Raw genomic sequence first — 16,443 nt, forward strand, 5'->3', positions numbered from 1 at the left:
ATCTAAATGATACAGTGGATTTATTGAGATTGAAGGTTATTCATGAATCTAATAATTCAGTAACTTTTGATACTAAATTCGATTTATCTTTCTCAGATAAGATATTATCGGATTATAATCGAAAGTTGTGTGATTGTGGATTTCTGGCTGGTAGTACTCAAACGGTTGATGTTTTGATGATGATGCCTCCTCCTGATCGACCATCAACTAGGGTTTTTAATCAAAATCAAATCCACAAGCAAGATCAGCCTCAGACCCAGACTAAAGATAAAATTCAAATTGATTATCGACTACCACTTAGGGTTCGACTGAAAATGAAAACCCACAATCAGGATCAGCCTCAGACCCAGATTCAAGATCAGCCTCAGACCCAGATTCAAGATCAGCCTCAGACCCAGATTCAAGATCAGACAGAGACCCAGAATCGAGATCAAACAGAGAATCAAGATCAGTCTCAGATCCAGAGTAAAGATAAAGGTAAAAGTAAAATTCTAATTGATGAAGATCAGAAGACAAGACGATCTCCAAATTCAGCTCTAAGAATAATAGATAGTTGTCAAAATTCTGTTTCTCCAAGAACAAGTTCAAAAACAGATATGATTGGATTGATAATAAATATACGTAATAACGAAAGACAATTGGAGAAGTCATGTTATCTAGATGGTATAGGATTAAGTGAGAAAGTGGAAAAATTGAGGCTTAGAATTATGCATGAATCTGAAAAGTTAGTCACAATTAACACTCAATTTGAACTATCTTTTTTGGGTGTGGTACTATCTAACTTGGAGCGAAAATTGATCGATTATGGTTTTAAGTCTGATGATGGCACACATCCTCCTCAAGTTGTGGAGGTTTCGGTTACGGGAACTCGCACCGGGTTTACGTCTTCGTCTTGCTCTTCAGATTCAGATCCAGATCCAGATTCAGATGCAGGTGAAGTGATGTCTGAGGTACGAGATTGACAGTTGACTATGATACTTCCTTTGTTACCAGATGAGATAGAGTTATTAGGTCAATTTTCTACTTTGAATTTCAGGGTTTCATGTTTGGTAAAATTTTAGGGTAAATCAAAGCTATAATGGGACTTCCGGTTTTAATTGAGAAAAAAAATTTAGAATTTCAGATATTTTCACCCGATTTTTTACATTTCCATTTTGGTGAAGGAAAAGTTTGCCTAATAGTAAAAGTAAAAGATATGCAAAAGTGGAAGCAAGCATTTTGATTGAGAAAATGAAAAGTTGTCTAGATGATCAACCAGCAAATCCTAGATTTCTACTACATCCATGAGATTGGATTAGATACCTCCTCTGAGTTAAAAAGTGGGTGCCCAATCACTATCTTAGTAAACATAAAATAAGTTTGAATAATTTTTTTTTTTTTTTTTTTTTTTTGAGAAGTTTGAATAAGTTAGAAAATGAGATACCTACATCTATGATTTCTACATCCAGCAAATCCTAGATTTCTACACCCATGGGATTGGATTTAATACTTCCTACGTCAAAAAGTAGTAGAAGATGCTCTAACAGTCCATTTATCTCCACCTCACCTCACCTCCCTCCACCTCACCTCTCTCTCTCTCTCCACCTCATCTTCTCTCTCCCTACCATTCTCTCTCCCTCTTCTCCGATTAGGTCGCCGGTCGAAAAATTTTCCGGCCGGCGACCTAATCGGAGAAGAGAGAGAGAATGGTAGGGAGAGAGAGAAGATGAGGTGGAGAGAGAGAGAGAGGTGAGGTGGGGGTTTTTTATTTTTCCCTCTAACAACTTACAAAATTGACCAACTTTTGACCAAGTCTTCACACCACGGAAACTATTTTGCTTTCCCCAAAGCGCTGGCCTTAGGGTTTTTATCTGACGCATATAAACTCCTAATTAGATAGATTACAGTTTTTTTTGTTGTTGAAATAGATAGATTACAGTTGGAATCTTGATGTATAAACTTACATATAATCAATTGAAAATATTTTATTTTTAGATGATGTTATTTAGTGTATAAGTTTAATAATAATCATTTCAAATTGGATATCACTAGAAAGACTTAACAAAAAAAAAAAAGTCTTAAGCTTTTGATATGAAAAATAATTTTCTGTTGCCCATGATTTCCACTCCCTCTCTATGTCAATTTTTCCACTCTTAGTTAGGATTATGCGATTGGAAGAATATTAGAGCATCTCCAATGGGACACTCTAACAAACACTCTAAAAGTCCTAGTTGTCAAGGGCCAATAGAGATTCTCTTTCCAAAATGTCAATATAGAGACACTCTAATTTTTGTTGGTCTCCAATGGAGATCTCTAAAGTGTCTATACTTAATACACATGTCCTTCTTCAATTCAATTGATAAAAAGTAGTTGAAAAGCAAGATTTTTTATTGGTTGAAATTTAAAAGTAACACTTAGAGTGTCTCAAGTAGACACTCTCATTTTAGAGTTTCTCTCTCTAGACACTCTACAATAAATGTGTCCACCTCATATTAGAGTGTCTAATAAAGTGTTCCATTGGAGATGATTTTTTAACAAAAACTCCAAAAAGTCTATGTGGCACTCTAAGTGTTAGAGATTGAGTGTCCCATTGGAGATGCTCTTAGTATTTGGTTCATTATTATGTTATTAAATTGGAATTTTCCTAATTTTGGTGTATCTTATATGGGTGAAATTTAGGTCAGTCTCTGTTCTCGACTAGGTCATTTTTGGGGCATTACCCATTTAATCAGGCCATGGGCATAGGTTGTCAGCAACATTGCTAAATTGACCATGATGAGTCAACTAGTCAGTGTGGTGGTTGATAAAAGTTTAGAATAATTTATTGAGTTAATTCCTATATGGCCCCCTACTTTGTGACCAGCTTCCTTTATGGCCCCCTTTTTTCGTAAATTCAAATATGGCCCCCTTTTTTGATGTAATTGTCCTAACTACCCTTCTTAATTCTAAATTTAAAACATTTAAAAAAACTTATTTCCACCTCACCCGTCTCTCTCTCTCTCTCCACCTCATCTCTCTCTACAACTCACCCCTCATATCATTCATCTTTGATCAACTTCATTTTCAAGTTCAGTTCGTTTAGCAAATCTACCTTTAATTCTTGGTCTTGTTTCAGCATAAGCTTTCCTTGATGCATAACGAATTGTTTTCTCAAATTTTTTGTTCTTCCTTTTCTCTCTGTATCTTAAAACCCTAGCTTCTCTGTCTAAACTAGACAATTGTGTTACTTGCTGATTTCCATTATTCGCTACCGCCGAATTAAAGTTCGTCACAAATGGATTTGATATATCCGCCATTGAATTACAGTTTCCACCATCTGGTACAACTCCAACATCTAAAGAAGAAGATGAAACCTGAAACTCAAAATCAAAATCCAAAATTAGTATTACTAACTTTTTAAAATCGAAATTTAACAAATTTTGAGATCGATCTGGAAATTACTTACACTTTGACTAAGAGATTGAGTGTTATAACTGTAAGAAGGTTTAGATCTGGAGAAATCAAACTCGATACAGTTATTATTATTATTATTAGTCTCTGAAGAAATTTGATGAAACATAGCAATTTTGAAATTTGGAATTAAGTGTTAAGTTTGTGGCCATCCAACTCAAAACCAATTGGCAATGAGTGGAGATGACCTATTCTTTATATTTTTGGGTGCTAGTTACCCATTCTCCCATGTGGGACTATTCTCACACGCCCCCTCACGTGTGGCGTTCTTTTGAGCCTAACACGTGTGTTTTTTTTCTTTACAGGTGACGTGGAGCACGTGTGGCTTTTAAGCCTATCACGTGTGGGCCTAGCTCTGATACCATGTTAAGTTTGTGGTCATCCAACTCAAAACCAATTGGCAATGAGTGGAGAGGACCTATTCTTTATATTTTTGGGTGCTAGTTACCCATTCTCCCATGTGGGACTATTCTCACATTAAGAACAGGAGGAGCAAAATCAAGATCAAGATAAGGATCAATATCAGAAAAGAAATCATTATAATCACCAGTTGATTTCATCAGATCTGGAGTTTCTCCAACACCACCACCACCAATTATTCCTCCTGTTTCGGATGAGTCAATTAATAATTTATTATTATTAGGGTTTTGAAGTAACCAAGAAGCAGCTTCAATTTCTTCATCTTCATTAAAATCATCTTTAACAAGAAGATGATGATGATGATGATCAGGAACTAAGAAATTAACAGAAGATTTATTAGAACCAGATTTGAAAGCTAAAACGGCCGATTCATAAAAAGGAACAACAGGAAATCGTTCATGACGACGAGCTAATGGATTAGCAGAATGAATATCACGATCACAAGTAACACAAAGTGAAGCAACATCAGCTTTACAAGTAAATGAAGCTGGTGCTTGTTCACAAACTTCACACATCCAAACTCGTTCATGGCGAGAAGCTAATTTATTAGCTGTATGAATATTTGAATCGCAAGAAATACACAGAAAAGCTGAGTCAGCTCGGCAGAATAGTAAAGCTGATGCCGATTTACATGAATCACAGGCTTTTGCTGAGATACTCCATCCTCCTCCTCCTCCTTTTCTGCACTTCTCTTCTTCCCTCACCATTTTTTTCTTCCCACTTTCTCTCTCTACTTTCTCTCTCTTCTTTTTTTCTTTGTGAAACTGTTGAGACGTGTAATAAAGTCTTCCATATCTTTATCTTCATCTTGAAAATGAAGTTGATCAAAGATTTTTAGAGAGAGAGAGAGATGAGAGAATTTTCTTTTTTGGGAAGTCGCCGGCCGGAAAAATCTCCGGCCGGCGACTTTAATCGGAGAAGATGAAGGTGAGTTGGAGAGAGAGAGGGGTGAGTTGGAGAGAGAGAGGGGTGAGTTGGAGAGAGAGGTGATGTGGAAATAGAGAGTTGACATGGAGAGAGATGTGTGGTGGAGAGGAAATGAGGTGGAATTATAATTTTATTTTTATTTTTAATTTTGAAAAAAGATTTAAAGGGAGGATAGTTAGGACAATTACATCAAAAAAAAAGGGGGTCATATTTGAATTTACGAAAAAAAGGGGGCATAAAGGAAGCTGGTCACAAAGTAGGGGACCATATAGGAATTAACTCTAATTTATTTAATTAATAATTAATTATCTATTATGCTTTATGCTCTTGTCAAAAGTTTATGAATCGTCAATTTACTCAAGGATATCATTTTTATTTGTTAGACCTGAATATCGGGTTTGTGGTGTCTCCAACACTGAATTAAAGCAAGTCCAAATCATTTATGAAACAATAGTGTAATACTACAATATTAAGCATTCTCTTAGGAGAAAAACTTGGATTTTGTCATATCTCCATTATAAACACTTTGTCGACTAGTCTATCTCTCCGGTCATGGATATAGAATTGTGGCAACCCATTGACCCAACTTGCTAACTGCTAAGACATTTCAACAAGAAAATACTTGCTAAGACTCCGCCGGGAGATTAAGGTAATTGGCAAGAAAACTACAAAAAAGAAAAGTATTTATATAAAGCTAGATCAATCCAAACATTTCAAAGTTTCAACCAACTTAATATAACATTTGACTTTTTATGCAACATGGGTGTGCATGTTACGGTGTATAATTTCTTTTTTTTTTTTTTGTTGTTGAAGGATGTTACTGTGTATTTAGTTGGGCAATTTTTTTCTTATTCAAAATACTGGTATAACATTTTCTTTTTTGGATGGTTAGCGTGCCTCAAATTCTTGATCTCTGGAGTGGAAGACTAAATTTCTTATCACTCCAATAAAAAATTGTTGGTTAAAATTTAGAGTTTTGCAAATCCAAGAGGATTTTCTCACGTCTTTTTTTCTAATTATTAATTTTCAACCATTGACTTATATTTAGGATTTTCTCACGACGTATAACCATTAGGTTATCACTAATTTTTGTTGGTTCTCTAATTTAATGGTCAATTTGTTTTTGTGGAAATAATTTTGTGCTCAGCAGTTATACTGATTGAAGTATGTGTATGGGCACGTTACCGGATACATATTTAGATTTGGATATACGTCCAACAGAAGATTGTTTTTTAATAGATAAATATGTAACCTATTTTATAAGCTATAAATGAACTTTTCATTTATTTTTGTGTTAATTCTCAAATGGTCCCCCTTACATGACCAACTTGTTTAGTTGGTTCTCAATCTGCCTTCCCAACTCCTCATAATTTTGTAGTCAGACTTAACGGTCACTAGTATTTTTTTGTCTCCTTTTGTTATGTCTTCCAAAATATGCTCGAGTGTCCTTTTTCTCTTCTTATTGTTGAAAAAAGATGTCGGGAGAAGACCGAGACTTTCAACTTAATGTATTATCTTCTTCCTGTCTTGTTCACAACCACCACCATCATCTTTCTCCCTTATTAGAATATCTCAAATTTGATTTTATAGTCTAAAACCTCAAATCTAGAACTTCTGTTCGAACGAAAAAGGATTCAATTTTCAACAAACCTCAAGTTGTTGTTTTAGAACCCCAATCTAGGGAATCTTAGAGAAAGAGATATGATTGGTGGTGGCCATCGTAAAAGAGAGAAGAAAAAAAATAAGATTATTAACAAAAATCAAATATTGAAAGTCGATAGAAGATCAGACTGGGCGTTCATCGACGGTTGTTCTAACGAGAGAAAAATGAAAATGAGCGGAAATAAATGTTTGGAAACGAAGGACAAGCGTCTATAACTGACTTTTCTCTCCAACGGCGAAAAGAACAAAAAAAAAACATTTTACTTGACGTTACGGGGCAAGTGTCTATAACAGACAAAAGTGGAGGGCAATCAGACTATATGTTAATGTTACGGGGCCATCTAGAAATTGTTTTCAAAGTTATATTTTCCCAACAAAAATATTTTTCTCCCCCTGATTTTGTGGGTTTTCCCTCATCTCTATCAATCAGATCTATTTTTGATTGTCATGTCTATCTAAAACACCATTCAGTCGTATTTCTATCCAACAACTAAGATATATCTCATTATTATTATTATTATTTAGAGTCTTCTTATACAGATGAAATTATTAAAAGTATTGGCTTTTCCCAAGTCAAAAAAGTAAATTCATGAATTTAACTATGGGTTAATTCCTATATGGCCCCCTACTTTGTGACCAGCTTCATTTATGGCCCCCTTTTTTCCGTAAATTCAAATATGACCCCTATTTTCATGGAAATGTCGTAACTACCCTTCCTTTAAATCTTTTTTCAAAATAAAATCAAAAAAACAAACATAATTCCACCTCACTTCCCTCTCCACCACTTATCTCTCTCCACCTCACCTCTCTTCCCAAATCATCTTTCTCTCTCTCCAACTCACATTTTTCTCTCTCCACCTCACCTCTCTCTCTCTCTCCACCTCACTCTATCTTCTCCGATGAAGGTCGCCGGCCGGAAAATTTTCCGGCCGACGACCTTCAACCTAAAAAAAAAATTTCTTTTTTTTTACTCTCATCTCTCTCTCTAAAAACTCTGGCGAACTCCGGGTATGTTCTTCAACAGACCCGTACTCCGGCGAAGGGAACCCCCTTCGCCGGAGTTTTTAGAGAGGGAGATGAGAGTAAAAAAAAAATATTTTTTTTTTAGGTTGAAGGTCGCCGGCCGGCGACCTTCATCGGAGAAGATAGAGTGAGGTGGAGAGAGAGAGAGAGAGAGGTGAGGTGGAGAGAGAGAGAGAGAGGTGAGTTGGAGAGAGAGAGAGGTGAGTTGGAGAGAGAGAAAGATGATTTGGGAAGAGAGGTGAGGTGGAGAGAGATAAGTGGTGGAGAGGGAAGTGAGGTGGAATTATGTTTGTTTTTTTGATTTTATTTTGAAAAAAGATTTAAAAGAAGGGTAGTTAGGACATTTCCATGAAAATAGGGGGCCATATTTGAATTTACGAAAAAAAGGGAGTCATAAAAGAAGCTGGTCACAAAGTAGGGGGTCATAAAGGAAGCTGGTCACAAAGTAGGGGGCCATATAGGAATTAACTCTTTAACTATTTAAAGACTCTCTCTACTTTCTTAATTTCTTCTTTAAATACCCCCGCACCCACAGACTGCGAAGTTTTGTTCATCGTCAAACCATCTCCTTTTTTCTTTCTCTCTCTCTCTACTTTTTTTTCTCTCATTGGTGGAGATATGATGATGAAGAAGGAAACAAGGCATAATAATCCTCCTCATACTCATACAAGAATATTATTATTATGTTTTATTTTGATGTTATTTTGTTTGAATCTAGTGAGAGAAGTTGAAGCATTCCATAGAATCTTACCAGAGCTCCAAAGTGTCAAGGCAACCAATGTCACCCAACTTCTTAGAACCGCTTATCACTTTCAACCTCCTCATAACTGGATTAACGGTACCTAATTAATCCCTTTCTTTATTCTTCGTGTTTAGTTTTTAATTAATGATGATAGCTATTCCAAAATAAGGCCCAAATTTGGCCCAACGGAATATGTTTGTCTACGTCAGATTTCAGTCAGATTTTGGTCTACTTTTCCGATCACTGTTGTTTCGAAATCTAGGTCCTTGATCCTCCACCCTTATTGAACATAAATCTATAGGTTAGCTTGATGTTATGCCCAACCAATCTCCTGACCGAATCTCAATTTAGAGAGAAAGATAAGAGTTTTTCACTTTCTCTTTCTGAATCTATCTATCTCGACCACTTCACTTGACCGAGATTCAGTCGTCTTTCGACCCGGATATCGGGTTGTGGGATTATTCTTCCTCTAAACCTACCAATGGACCATAACTCCCATCTAGACGTTTTTTGCGGTGCACCCATCAAGTTGACTAGCCCTCTTTTGTTGAAAGTTGACTAGCTATCCTTAAGGACCAACAAACTCTCGAATATTCCTAGTTGGTCACATGTGATGTACGGTTAGGATCAAGTTTTTTTTTTTGGTTGTCCTCTGAATGATATGATCTCACGTGGGTTACACGTGACTTTAGTAACATTCTTTTTCTTTTCTATCTTTTAGATCTGCCGTGATATTTGAAATTTAGAGTAATTGCCATTTCAATTAATTTATAGGTACTAAAAAACAACTAACTCAACAAAAAAGTCTTTATGTATAACCTAATTTTTATATAAATTCTGATTTTATTGACACTCAGTTAGGAAGTCATGGACCATTTTTGTATTGTTGTAGATGACTTCTGAGTAACAGCTTGCAAGTCAATTAGGTCGTCTGCCGTGTCATTACGGTCACATGAGATCAGACAATCAGTCGAGTATCATACTTTTCATAAGTAATATTGTACTCAGCATCTGCGAATAATTCCACACAGACAAAATAAGAATCTCGTAAATAACTAAGTATCATTACACGGATAATATCTTTTTCGTATATAGTAAATTTCTGTGGAGACGTGCTTGACTATTATATGTTTGTGGAAACTTTATTGAGGAACCTAAAAATGCAATACGATCTTTTGGTCCCTCTCTCCTCGTCTCTTAGCACACGGTGAGGGTAGAGAATAGAGATGGTTGCGGTGGTGGTGGGGGTGGTGGTGGTGGTGGTAGTGGAAGAAGAAGAGGGATGTTAGCATGTGTGCTTGAATTGGTTAAATGGGCATTGAAACAAAGCTTACACTATCTTTATTGTTCTTGTCATTGTTGAATAACTTTTTAATTATTCATAACTTTAATGGTATCTGACATTTGCTTTCTTCCATGAATGGCATTCAAATCTCTGCAACAAACAACAGATCCAAATGGTAAGTCAGTCAAATCTTAAATCTTATCTTCATTTGAATTATGAGTTTCCATCATTCTAATATTCTATACTAAAAAATATGTAACAGGCCCATTGTACTACAAAGGCATCTACCATCTTTTCTACCAATACAACCCAAAAGGTGCTGTATGGGGCAACATTGTATGGGCCCATTCTGTTTCAAAAGATCTCATCAATTGGTTCCCTCTTGCTCCTGCAATTGTCCCGACTGATCCCTTTGATATCAATGGGTGCTGGTCCGGCTCTGCCACAATCCTCCCAGGCAACAAACCAGCTATACTCTACACCGGCATTGATCAACAGAATCGTCAAGTCCAAAACCTTGCAGTACCCAAAGACTTATCGGACCCGTATCTTAAAGAATGGGTAAAACCCGCTTTCAATCCGGTAATTGTACCATACAATGGCATAAACGCGAGTTCGTTTCGTGATCCAACAACAGCATGGAAAGGCAAAGATGGGAGATGGAGAATTATAATAGGGAACAAGAGAAGACAAAGAGGGATGACATTGTTATATAGAAGTAAAGATTTCATAAAATGGACTAAAGCCCAACACCCATTGCATTCTTCACCAAACACTGGTATGTGGGAATGTCCAGACTTTTTCCCTGTTTCATTGAAAGAAAAGAAAGGTTTAGACACATCGGTGAATGGAGACGGAGTTAAACATGTTTTAAAGGTGAGCCTAGATCGGACAAGGTTCGAATACTACACGGTCGGTCATTATGATACCGACAAAGATCGGTATATTCCTGATAAAACTTCAGCCGATGACTCAACCGGGCTAAGGTATGACTATGGAAACTTTTATGCTTCTAAGACATTCTTCGATCAATCCAAAAACAGAAGAATTTTATTGGGATGGGCAAACGAATCCGATACAACTTCTGATGATGTTGCTAAAGGCTGGGCGGGTATTCAGGTTAGCATTTGCTTGAATGTCTGGATTATCATGGTTTTGTGTTTCTTGACATAGTTTAATTTCTTGATATCTTTTCGCAGGCGATTCCAAGAACTTTGTGGTTGGCTGAAAATGGAAAACAACTAATGCAATGGCCAATCAAAGAAGTCCAAACTCTAAGAACAAAGAAAGTTCACATGACTAATTTACCTTTAAAAAAAGGAAGTCATTTTGAAGTTAAAGGAGTAACATCTGCACAGGTATCCTTACTTCAGATTCAGATTGTTTGTTTAGTCTGACTTGTTACGTCTGACTCGGCCTGTTCTTGAACCTTCTTTTTTAACTGCAAAACTTCAACTTTTGGCAGGCTGATGTTGAAGTTACATTCAAATTGCCAAGTTTAGAAAAGGCAGAGCCGTTCAATCCTAGTTGGGTAGACGCGGAGCAACTCTGTGGTAAGAAGGATGCTAGTGTTGAAGGTGGAGTTGGGCCCTTTGGATTATTCACATTGGCTTCTAAAGATTTAGAGGAATATACAGCAGTTTTCTTCAGAGTTTTCAAAGCTAAAGAGAAGCATGTAGTGCTTATGTGCTCTGGTGGTATCAGGTTCGTTTCCGATCCTACTTTATTGTGACAACCCAAGCCAAATCATCCACTTCTTACGTCTAGGCCTAAGTCCAAAGAGTTCATGTTTTGTTCCTCATGAAGCCTTTTTAAGTCCATACAGAAGACCTCGAAACTTATTAAACGTGAGCTTGCTCCTATAGCCTAAGCTCCAAACACGTACCCTAGAGATGTGGGACTATCACATCCCCAGTTCCCCACACTTATAGATGAGTTGTTATCGACTCTGATAACATGCATTTGTAACCATCTTGAACCTAGCGCCAATGGGTACATAGTCTTGTTTTTGGCGAAGGCTTTCTGAAGACCTCGACTCTTACTAGTCTTAAGCTTCTACTTGTAATCTAGCCTCCAAATGTTCCTCCCAAGTGATTTGGGGCATTACATTTCGATAGTCATTTACTCTTATCTCTTGAAACTTCATATAACTAACTGAAATTTTGTTACTTCTCGTTTTTTATATTACTATAAAAACAGGTCTTCTTTGACTTCAAATCTTTACAAGCCTTCCTATGGTGGATTTGTTGATGTTGATTTGAGTAGTGGGATGATTTCTCTAAGGAGTTTGGTACGTACCTAATTTTCATTCCATGGGTCGAGTTTCCCGATAACTTAATTTACTTTACCGTATAACGGGATTAATTCCATTTTGTTGGATTTGATTATGTTTGCAGATCGATAATTCAGTGGTGGAAAGTTTTGGTGCTGGTGGAAAGACAGTCATTCTGTCGAGAGTTTATCCAACACTGGCAGTGGGAAAAGAAGCTCATTTGTATGCGTTTAACAACGGCAGCGAGACGGTTGAGATTGTTGATTTGAAAGCATGGACAATGAAGAAACCCATCATGAATTAACTTTAGATTCATCTATTTATTTTTAGAACTTGTTTTGTTTTAGTAAGTTATCATGTTTTAGTTTATCTTTTTGGAAGCATTTTAGTATTTGTCATCTTAAAATATAATACATTTATCTTTAATTAAAACTTTTCACCTAATATGCCTTAAAGTTTTATCCAACTCTATATTTCACTCACTAAGAGTTATTCTTTGAAGTCATATGGTGGACTTGTAATTTCAATCATGATACTCTTATAAAATGTCAAACATCATATATCTGGCTTAGAATCATGCCACTTCATTATTTCGTCGACGTATTAGGTAGAAGGCATGCCCAAGAGGCCAAGATCTAAATGGGTCTACGAATTTCGAGATAAATGCCACAACTCATAGTACTCGACTACAAACGTATGTAATAACATGTAAGCTTTTCAAACTCCAGACTTCGGATGAAGAGAAAGAAACCTACACGTAAAACCTTCTTAGATGATAGAAATAACTAAAGACTCGTCTTCTCCAATCAAGGGGAAACCTGCCTACAACCCGATGTATAAGGTGTTGTGTTCTAGTTGCACTAGCGTCTCCTAACAATTCGTGTCGTGTGAAACTCGCCAGACAGCCTAGATCTTGATCATTAGAAAGTAAGATGCGACCACAGGACTTGAGAAAAAATCTATCCAGGTCAAATACGGAGGTGGTGGAGCAGTTTCTTATAAGCCTAGACGGATGAAGGAACAAATATCAGATGTGCAGACCTGACCTGTAGGAGCATCAAGGTGAAAATTTAGGTAGTAAAAATTCTTCAAGGCCACCTTTTTTTTTGGTTGAACTTCTAAGGAAATTGAGTAAAATCTGTTTTTTCATTTTCCTTTTGTGTTTCCCCAAACCTCCATCACCAATCCTTTTCCACTCCTATAATGGTCCCCAGCAAATTGCGAATTTGCGATTGCATAGGACATTTTTATCCAAACCTTCCTCTCCTCTTGAACCAGCTCTGACCACCACACCCCCACCTCATTCTCTTTGGCTCTTCCTCTCTCTCTTCCGGCAAAGGATAGAGAGATGATAAGTGGTGGCAAGTTACGTGCAAAGAATGCATTTTTTTACCTTAAACTAACTAAACCAAAACTGTTTTCGAAAGTTTAATTTTAATAGATGCGTGTGCAACAAATTAAATTTAGAACCACCACCATTGATAATAACATCAAAAGGATGCATATAGCAATTAGAAATTTCAAACTTACAGCACCACCCAAAATTAAAGAAGTGTTGGTCTCACTAGAATTAAGTTGATGTATCAGTTCAAAACAATAGTCTCAGCTATGTTGTTGTCATCAGCCCACAAAAAGTAAACTAATAAGAGTATTTCTTAAAACAACTTCAAAAAGATCCCAAAACTCGAGTTCGAGCCACAAACCCATATATGCCAAAGAGCTAGTTCTGAATAAAATCTGCCAAACTTACAACCTTCTTCCTCTTCTTCCACCCTTTCGGCGAGTGCTGTCTGTAGGAATCGGTGTCACATCCTCTGTAAATATAAAACCATGGATCAGGAATTAGTACGCTACAGTTGTTGAGTTATTGCACTAGAAGCAGTTAAACTTTTGGGGTTAAATTGCATGAAGTCGATCTTCTTACCAATTCTACCAATTTTCATGTCGTTACGAGCAAGGGCTCTAAGTGCAGCTTGAGCACCTGGACCTGGGGTCTTAGTCTTGTTGCCTCCAGTAGCACGAAGTTTGATATGCAGCGCATTAACACCAAGTTGCTGCATGAAATTGAGATGAAAAAAAAGAAAAGAAAAAGTTGAAGAATTGTTCAAACTTGAAACATTTATTAATTGTATTGCTGCAACAAAGTACAAGATGGCAAGAACTTTATAACTTGGACATCAAGAATTTAGACTGAAATGTATACCTTGCATCGGGTAGCAACATCAAAGGCTGCACCCATGGCTGCATAAGGTGAGGACTCGTCCCTATCAGCTTTGACCTTCATCCCACCTGTAAAAGATAAGAGATAGAGAGCAACTTAAAAAACATAGTTTAGCCTAGCATGGATAGAAACAATGAACTATTCTACAGAATATAAAATTTCTTTATCGGTCTAATACTTTATTCATAAACTTCACAGGTTAAGTGTTCAATGCAGAAGCAAGTAGTTTGGATCCCTCATTGCACGCGAATGAAGAGTAACTCAGGGATCAAATAGGGAAGGAGCTAGTTCAAACTGGTCAAATGCTTAACCCCCAAGGTGTGATGTTATGTATGAACTACTAATCAATGAAGTTCAATCACAGTTCTTTGAGTAGAGTTTGTAGCCTATATATATATATATATATATATATATATATATATATATATATATACATACACCTTGGGAAGTACATAAATATATTGACACACTCAGACGTAGGTATATATTATAAAAATATATGTGTGCACATATTTAGTGGAAGCTCGGTCAAGTCAATCAACTCGGTTTGGCTCGGTGGGAAATCATTAACATAGGATGGTTTAGATACTCAGAATAAACAGACAGTAAGATCAACTTCTGTTATTAACCTAACAACATCAATACGATGTATCTCCAAAACAAGCAACCTAACAAATAACAATAAAAGCAGAAACTGATAAGAATAAAATGTATGATATATACCAGTAACGCGAACCAAAGTTTCTCTTCCAGATAAATCAGTCACATGCTGCCAAATCAAATAGGATAAAAACAGATTATAACAAGCTACAACAATTCAAGGTCTGAAAATTACATGAAAAGCGGGACTACTTACAATAAATGTGTCATTGAACGATGCAAAAATGTGAGCAACACCAAAAACGATTTCCCCGTCCTTCACATTAGGTTTAATTGAGATTGCTTCTTCCTTGGGTTCTCTGACCTTTCTCTTCGACTGCTCATTTTTCACAAATACCATTATAAGAGAAATAGTACAACTATGGGGAACACTGATGATACATCAGTAGTAACTTTACTATAATATATATATAAGCAATCAAGCATGAAATTCAGCAGTTGAATGTTTAAAGAACTTGTTTCCTATGATATTTAGTAGTGATTTAACAAAAAACGCTTCGATCATGTCAATAATCTATAATATAAGGTTATACTCTATGAACAATTTATAAGGTAAGAAAAATGAACATCGTCTAGAAGAGTAGTCCGCCATTATTGTGACTAAACGTAAGCTCTGAGGAAGTTTTAATGGAGTGACTATACAGAGATCGAGATAAACAAAAAAAACTAGATGATGAAAAAACTTTCAGAAATAAAAATTAGAGTGAAGAAATCGTGTTCATCTTAACTAAATATAACTTAGGCAAAAAGGCATTGAGATATTCTAACTGGATTTGAACAAACATGGTGATCGTCATTGGATTTAGAACGCCAAGTATAGAGATTCGATTGCTTACCATGGTGGCTTCGGGTAGATGAAAATGAAGGACCTAGGGTTTTAGAGCTCCTCCCTCCTGCGCGTGACTGAACTTATGCAGCGATAAAGAGGAAAATATTTTCGCTTTCGGTTTTATAGAGGGAATGCTTAGGGTTTGGGAAAATTGTACTAGGGTTTTGAACTTACCCCCTAACACAGATGCTTATTTAAAGATGCCCCTATCTTAATTGGTATTTCTACTTGCCCCTTGGACAGTCACGTATAAGTTTTTTTTTTTTTTGTTGAACTGTCGCGTATAGGTTATATACTATATGCAATGTCCGGACTTGTTAAAGGCAATTTGTTTCTCATCCAAGACTTGGTCAAAACAAGTTGACTAAGTGTGATCAAACGCAATGCCTAAACTATATGGTTAGAGCGCTTATACTATGAACAAGCAGACTAGGGGTGTCGTGCATCGTAGGACTAAGCTACTCTCTTCGAGATGAAACCCTAGAAGTAACATGAAGTTTCTAACTACCCATGCAAGTAGGTTAAAATTAAAGTGGTCATAGGAGTAGAAGAAGACTTATATTGCACTTATCGGGGACTAATTATAAGTGATTTTCGAGTGAAAGTGTCAAAACCTTGTGCGGGGGGGGGGGGGGGGGGGTGGACAAAAAAATCTGCTCTCCCAGACCATAAATCAAGCCCTCCGAAACACAGCCCCTCTCAAACATCATGAAGCCCTGCTTTGCAAGCGCGAGCAATTCTATTACTCTTTTGCAGGAACACGCCACAATGCCAACTAACTCTGAATAATTTACGTGTTACTGGTTGTGTCACGCAGATCATCATGGGGCAGTGCAGAACACTATTAGCAAATCGGGACTCGTATAGAGTACAAAGGTCAAACTAAAGCTCGTGATAAAACATAAGTAGAGTTATAGAAACAAATTCTCTATTAGCAAGTCAGTGTAGATTGCAGAAGAGATTAAAGGTGGAG

General features: G+C 36.6%; 2 protein-coding genes and 1 pseudogene across 5 annotated transcripts; 1 reads left to right on the forward strand and 2 right to left on the reverse strand.

Annotated features, from left to right (window-relative positions):
* Nucleotides 1-3,020: 3,020 nt before the first annotated feature.
* On the reverse strand, nucleotides 3,021-4,624 carry LOC147541404 (zinc finger protein CONSTANS-LIKE 4 pseudogene; annotated as a pseudogene). The gene is made up of 3 exons (XR_015223059.1): nucleotides 3,906-4,624; nucleotides 3,425-3,538; nucleotides 3,021-3,332 (listed from the first exon to the last, which is right to left on the reverse strand). The product of XR_015223059.1 is annotated as a zinc finger protein CONSTANS-LIKE 4 pseudogene (transcript).
* Nucleotides 4,625-6,862: 2,238 nt separating this feature from the next.
* On the forward strand, nucleotides 6,863-12,204 carry LOC147541405 (beta-fructofuranosidase, insoluble isoenzyme 1-like). 2 transcript variants are annotated; one of them, XM_086635963.1, is made up of 7 exons: nucleotides 6,863-7,019; nucleotides 7,923-8,299; nucleotides 9,751-10,607; nucleotides 10,688-10,846; nucleotides 10,954-11,192; nucleotides 11,688-11,778; nucleotides 11,885-12,204. In XM_086635963.1, the coding sequence occupies exons 2-7, from the start codon at nucleotides 8,080-8,082 to the stop codon at nucleotides 12,062-12,064; spliced, it is 1,746 nt and encodes a 581-aa protein (XP_086492089.1). In that variant the 5' UTR covers nucleotides 6,863-7,019; nucleotides 7,923-8,079; the 3' UTR covers nucleotides 12,065-12,204. The 2 variants fall into 2 exon arrangements, with proteins under 2 accessions (XP_086492089.1, XP_086492090.1); XM_086635964.1 differs by lacking the exon at nucleotides 6,863-7,019 and having other exon boundaries at nucleotides 8,004-9,663.
* Nucleotides 12,205-13,238: 1,034 nt separating this feature from the next.
* Nucleotides 13,239-15,715, reverse strand: LOC147541406 (small ribosomal subunit protein uS11z). 2 transcript variants are annotated; one of them, XM_086635038.1, is made up of 6 exons: nucleotides 15,478-15,715; nucleotides 14,838-14,957; nucleotides 14,705-14,750; nucleotides 13,964-14,049; nucleotides 13,685-13,814; nucleotides 13,239-13,574 (listed from the first exon to the last, which is right to left on the reverse strand). In XM_086635038.1, the coding sequence occupies exons 1-6, from the start codon at nucleotides 15,478-15,480 to the stop codon at nucleotides 13,507-13,509; spliced, it is 453 nt and encodes a 150-aa protein (XP_086491164.1). In that variant the 5' UTR covers nucleotides 15,481-15,715; the 3' UTR covers nucleotides 13,239-13,506. The 2 variants fall into 2 exon arrangements, with proteins under 2 accessions (XP_086491164.1, XP_086491163.1); XM_086635037.1 differs by having other exon boundaries at nucleotides 14,838-15,307; nucleotides 15,425-15,715.
* Between the last annotated feature and the right edge of the window lie 728 nt (nucleotides 15,716-16,443).

This window comes from Eschscholzia californica, unplaced genomic scaffold, assembly GCF_041429995.1.
Source record: "Eschscholzia californica isolate CP2 unplaced genomic scaffold, dmEscCali1.0.p SCAF_4, whole genome shotgun sequence".
Classification (NCBI taxonomy): domain Eukaryota; kingdom Viridiplantae; phylum Streptophyta; class Magnoliopsida; order Ranunculales; family Papaveraceae; genus Eschscholzia; species Eschscholzia californica.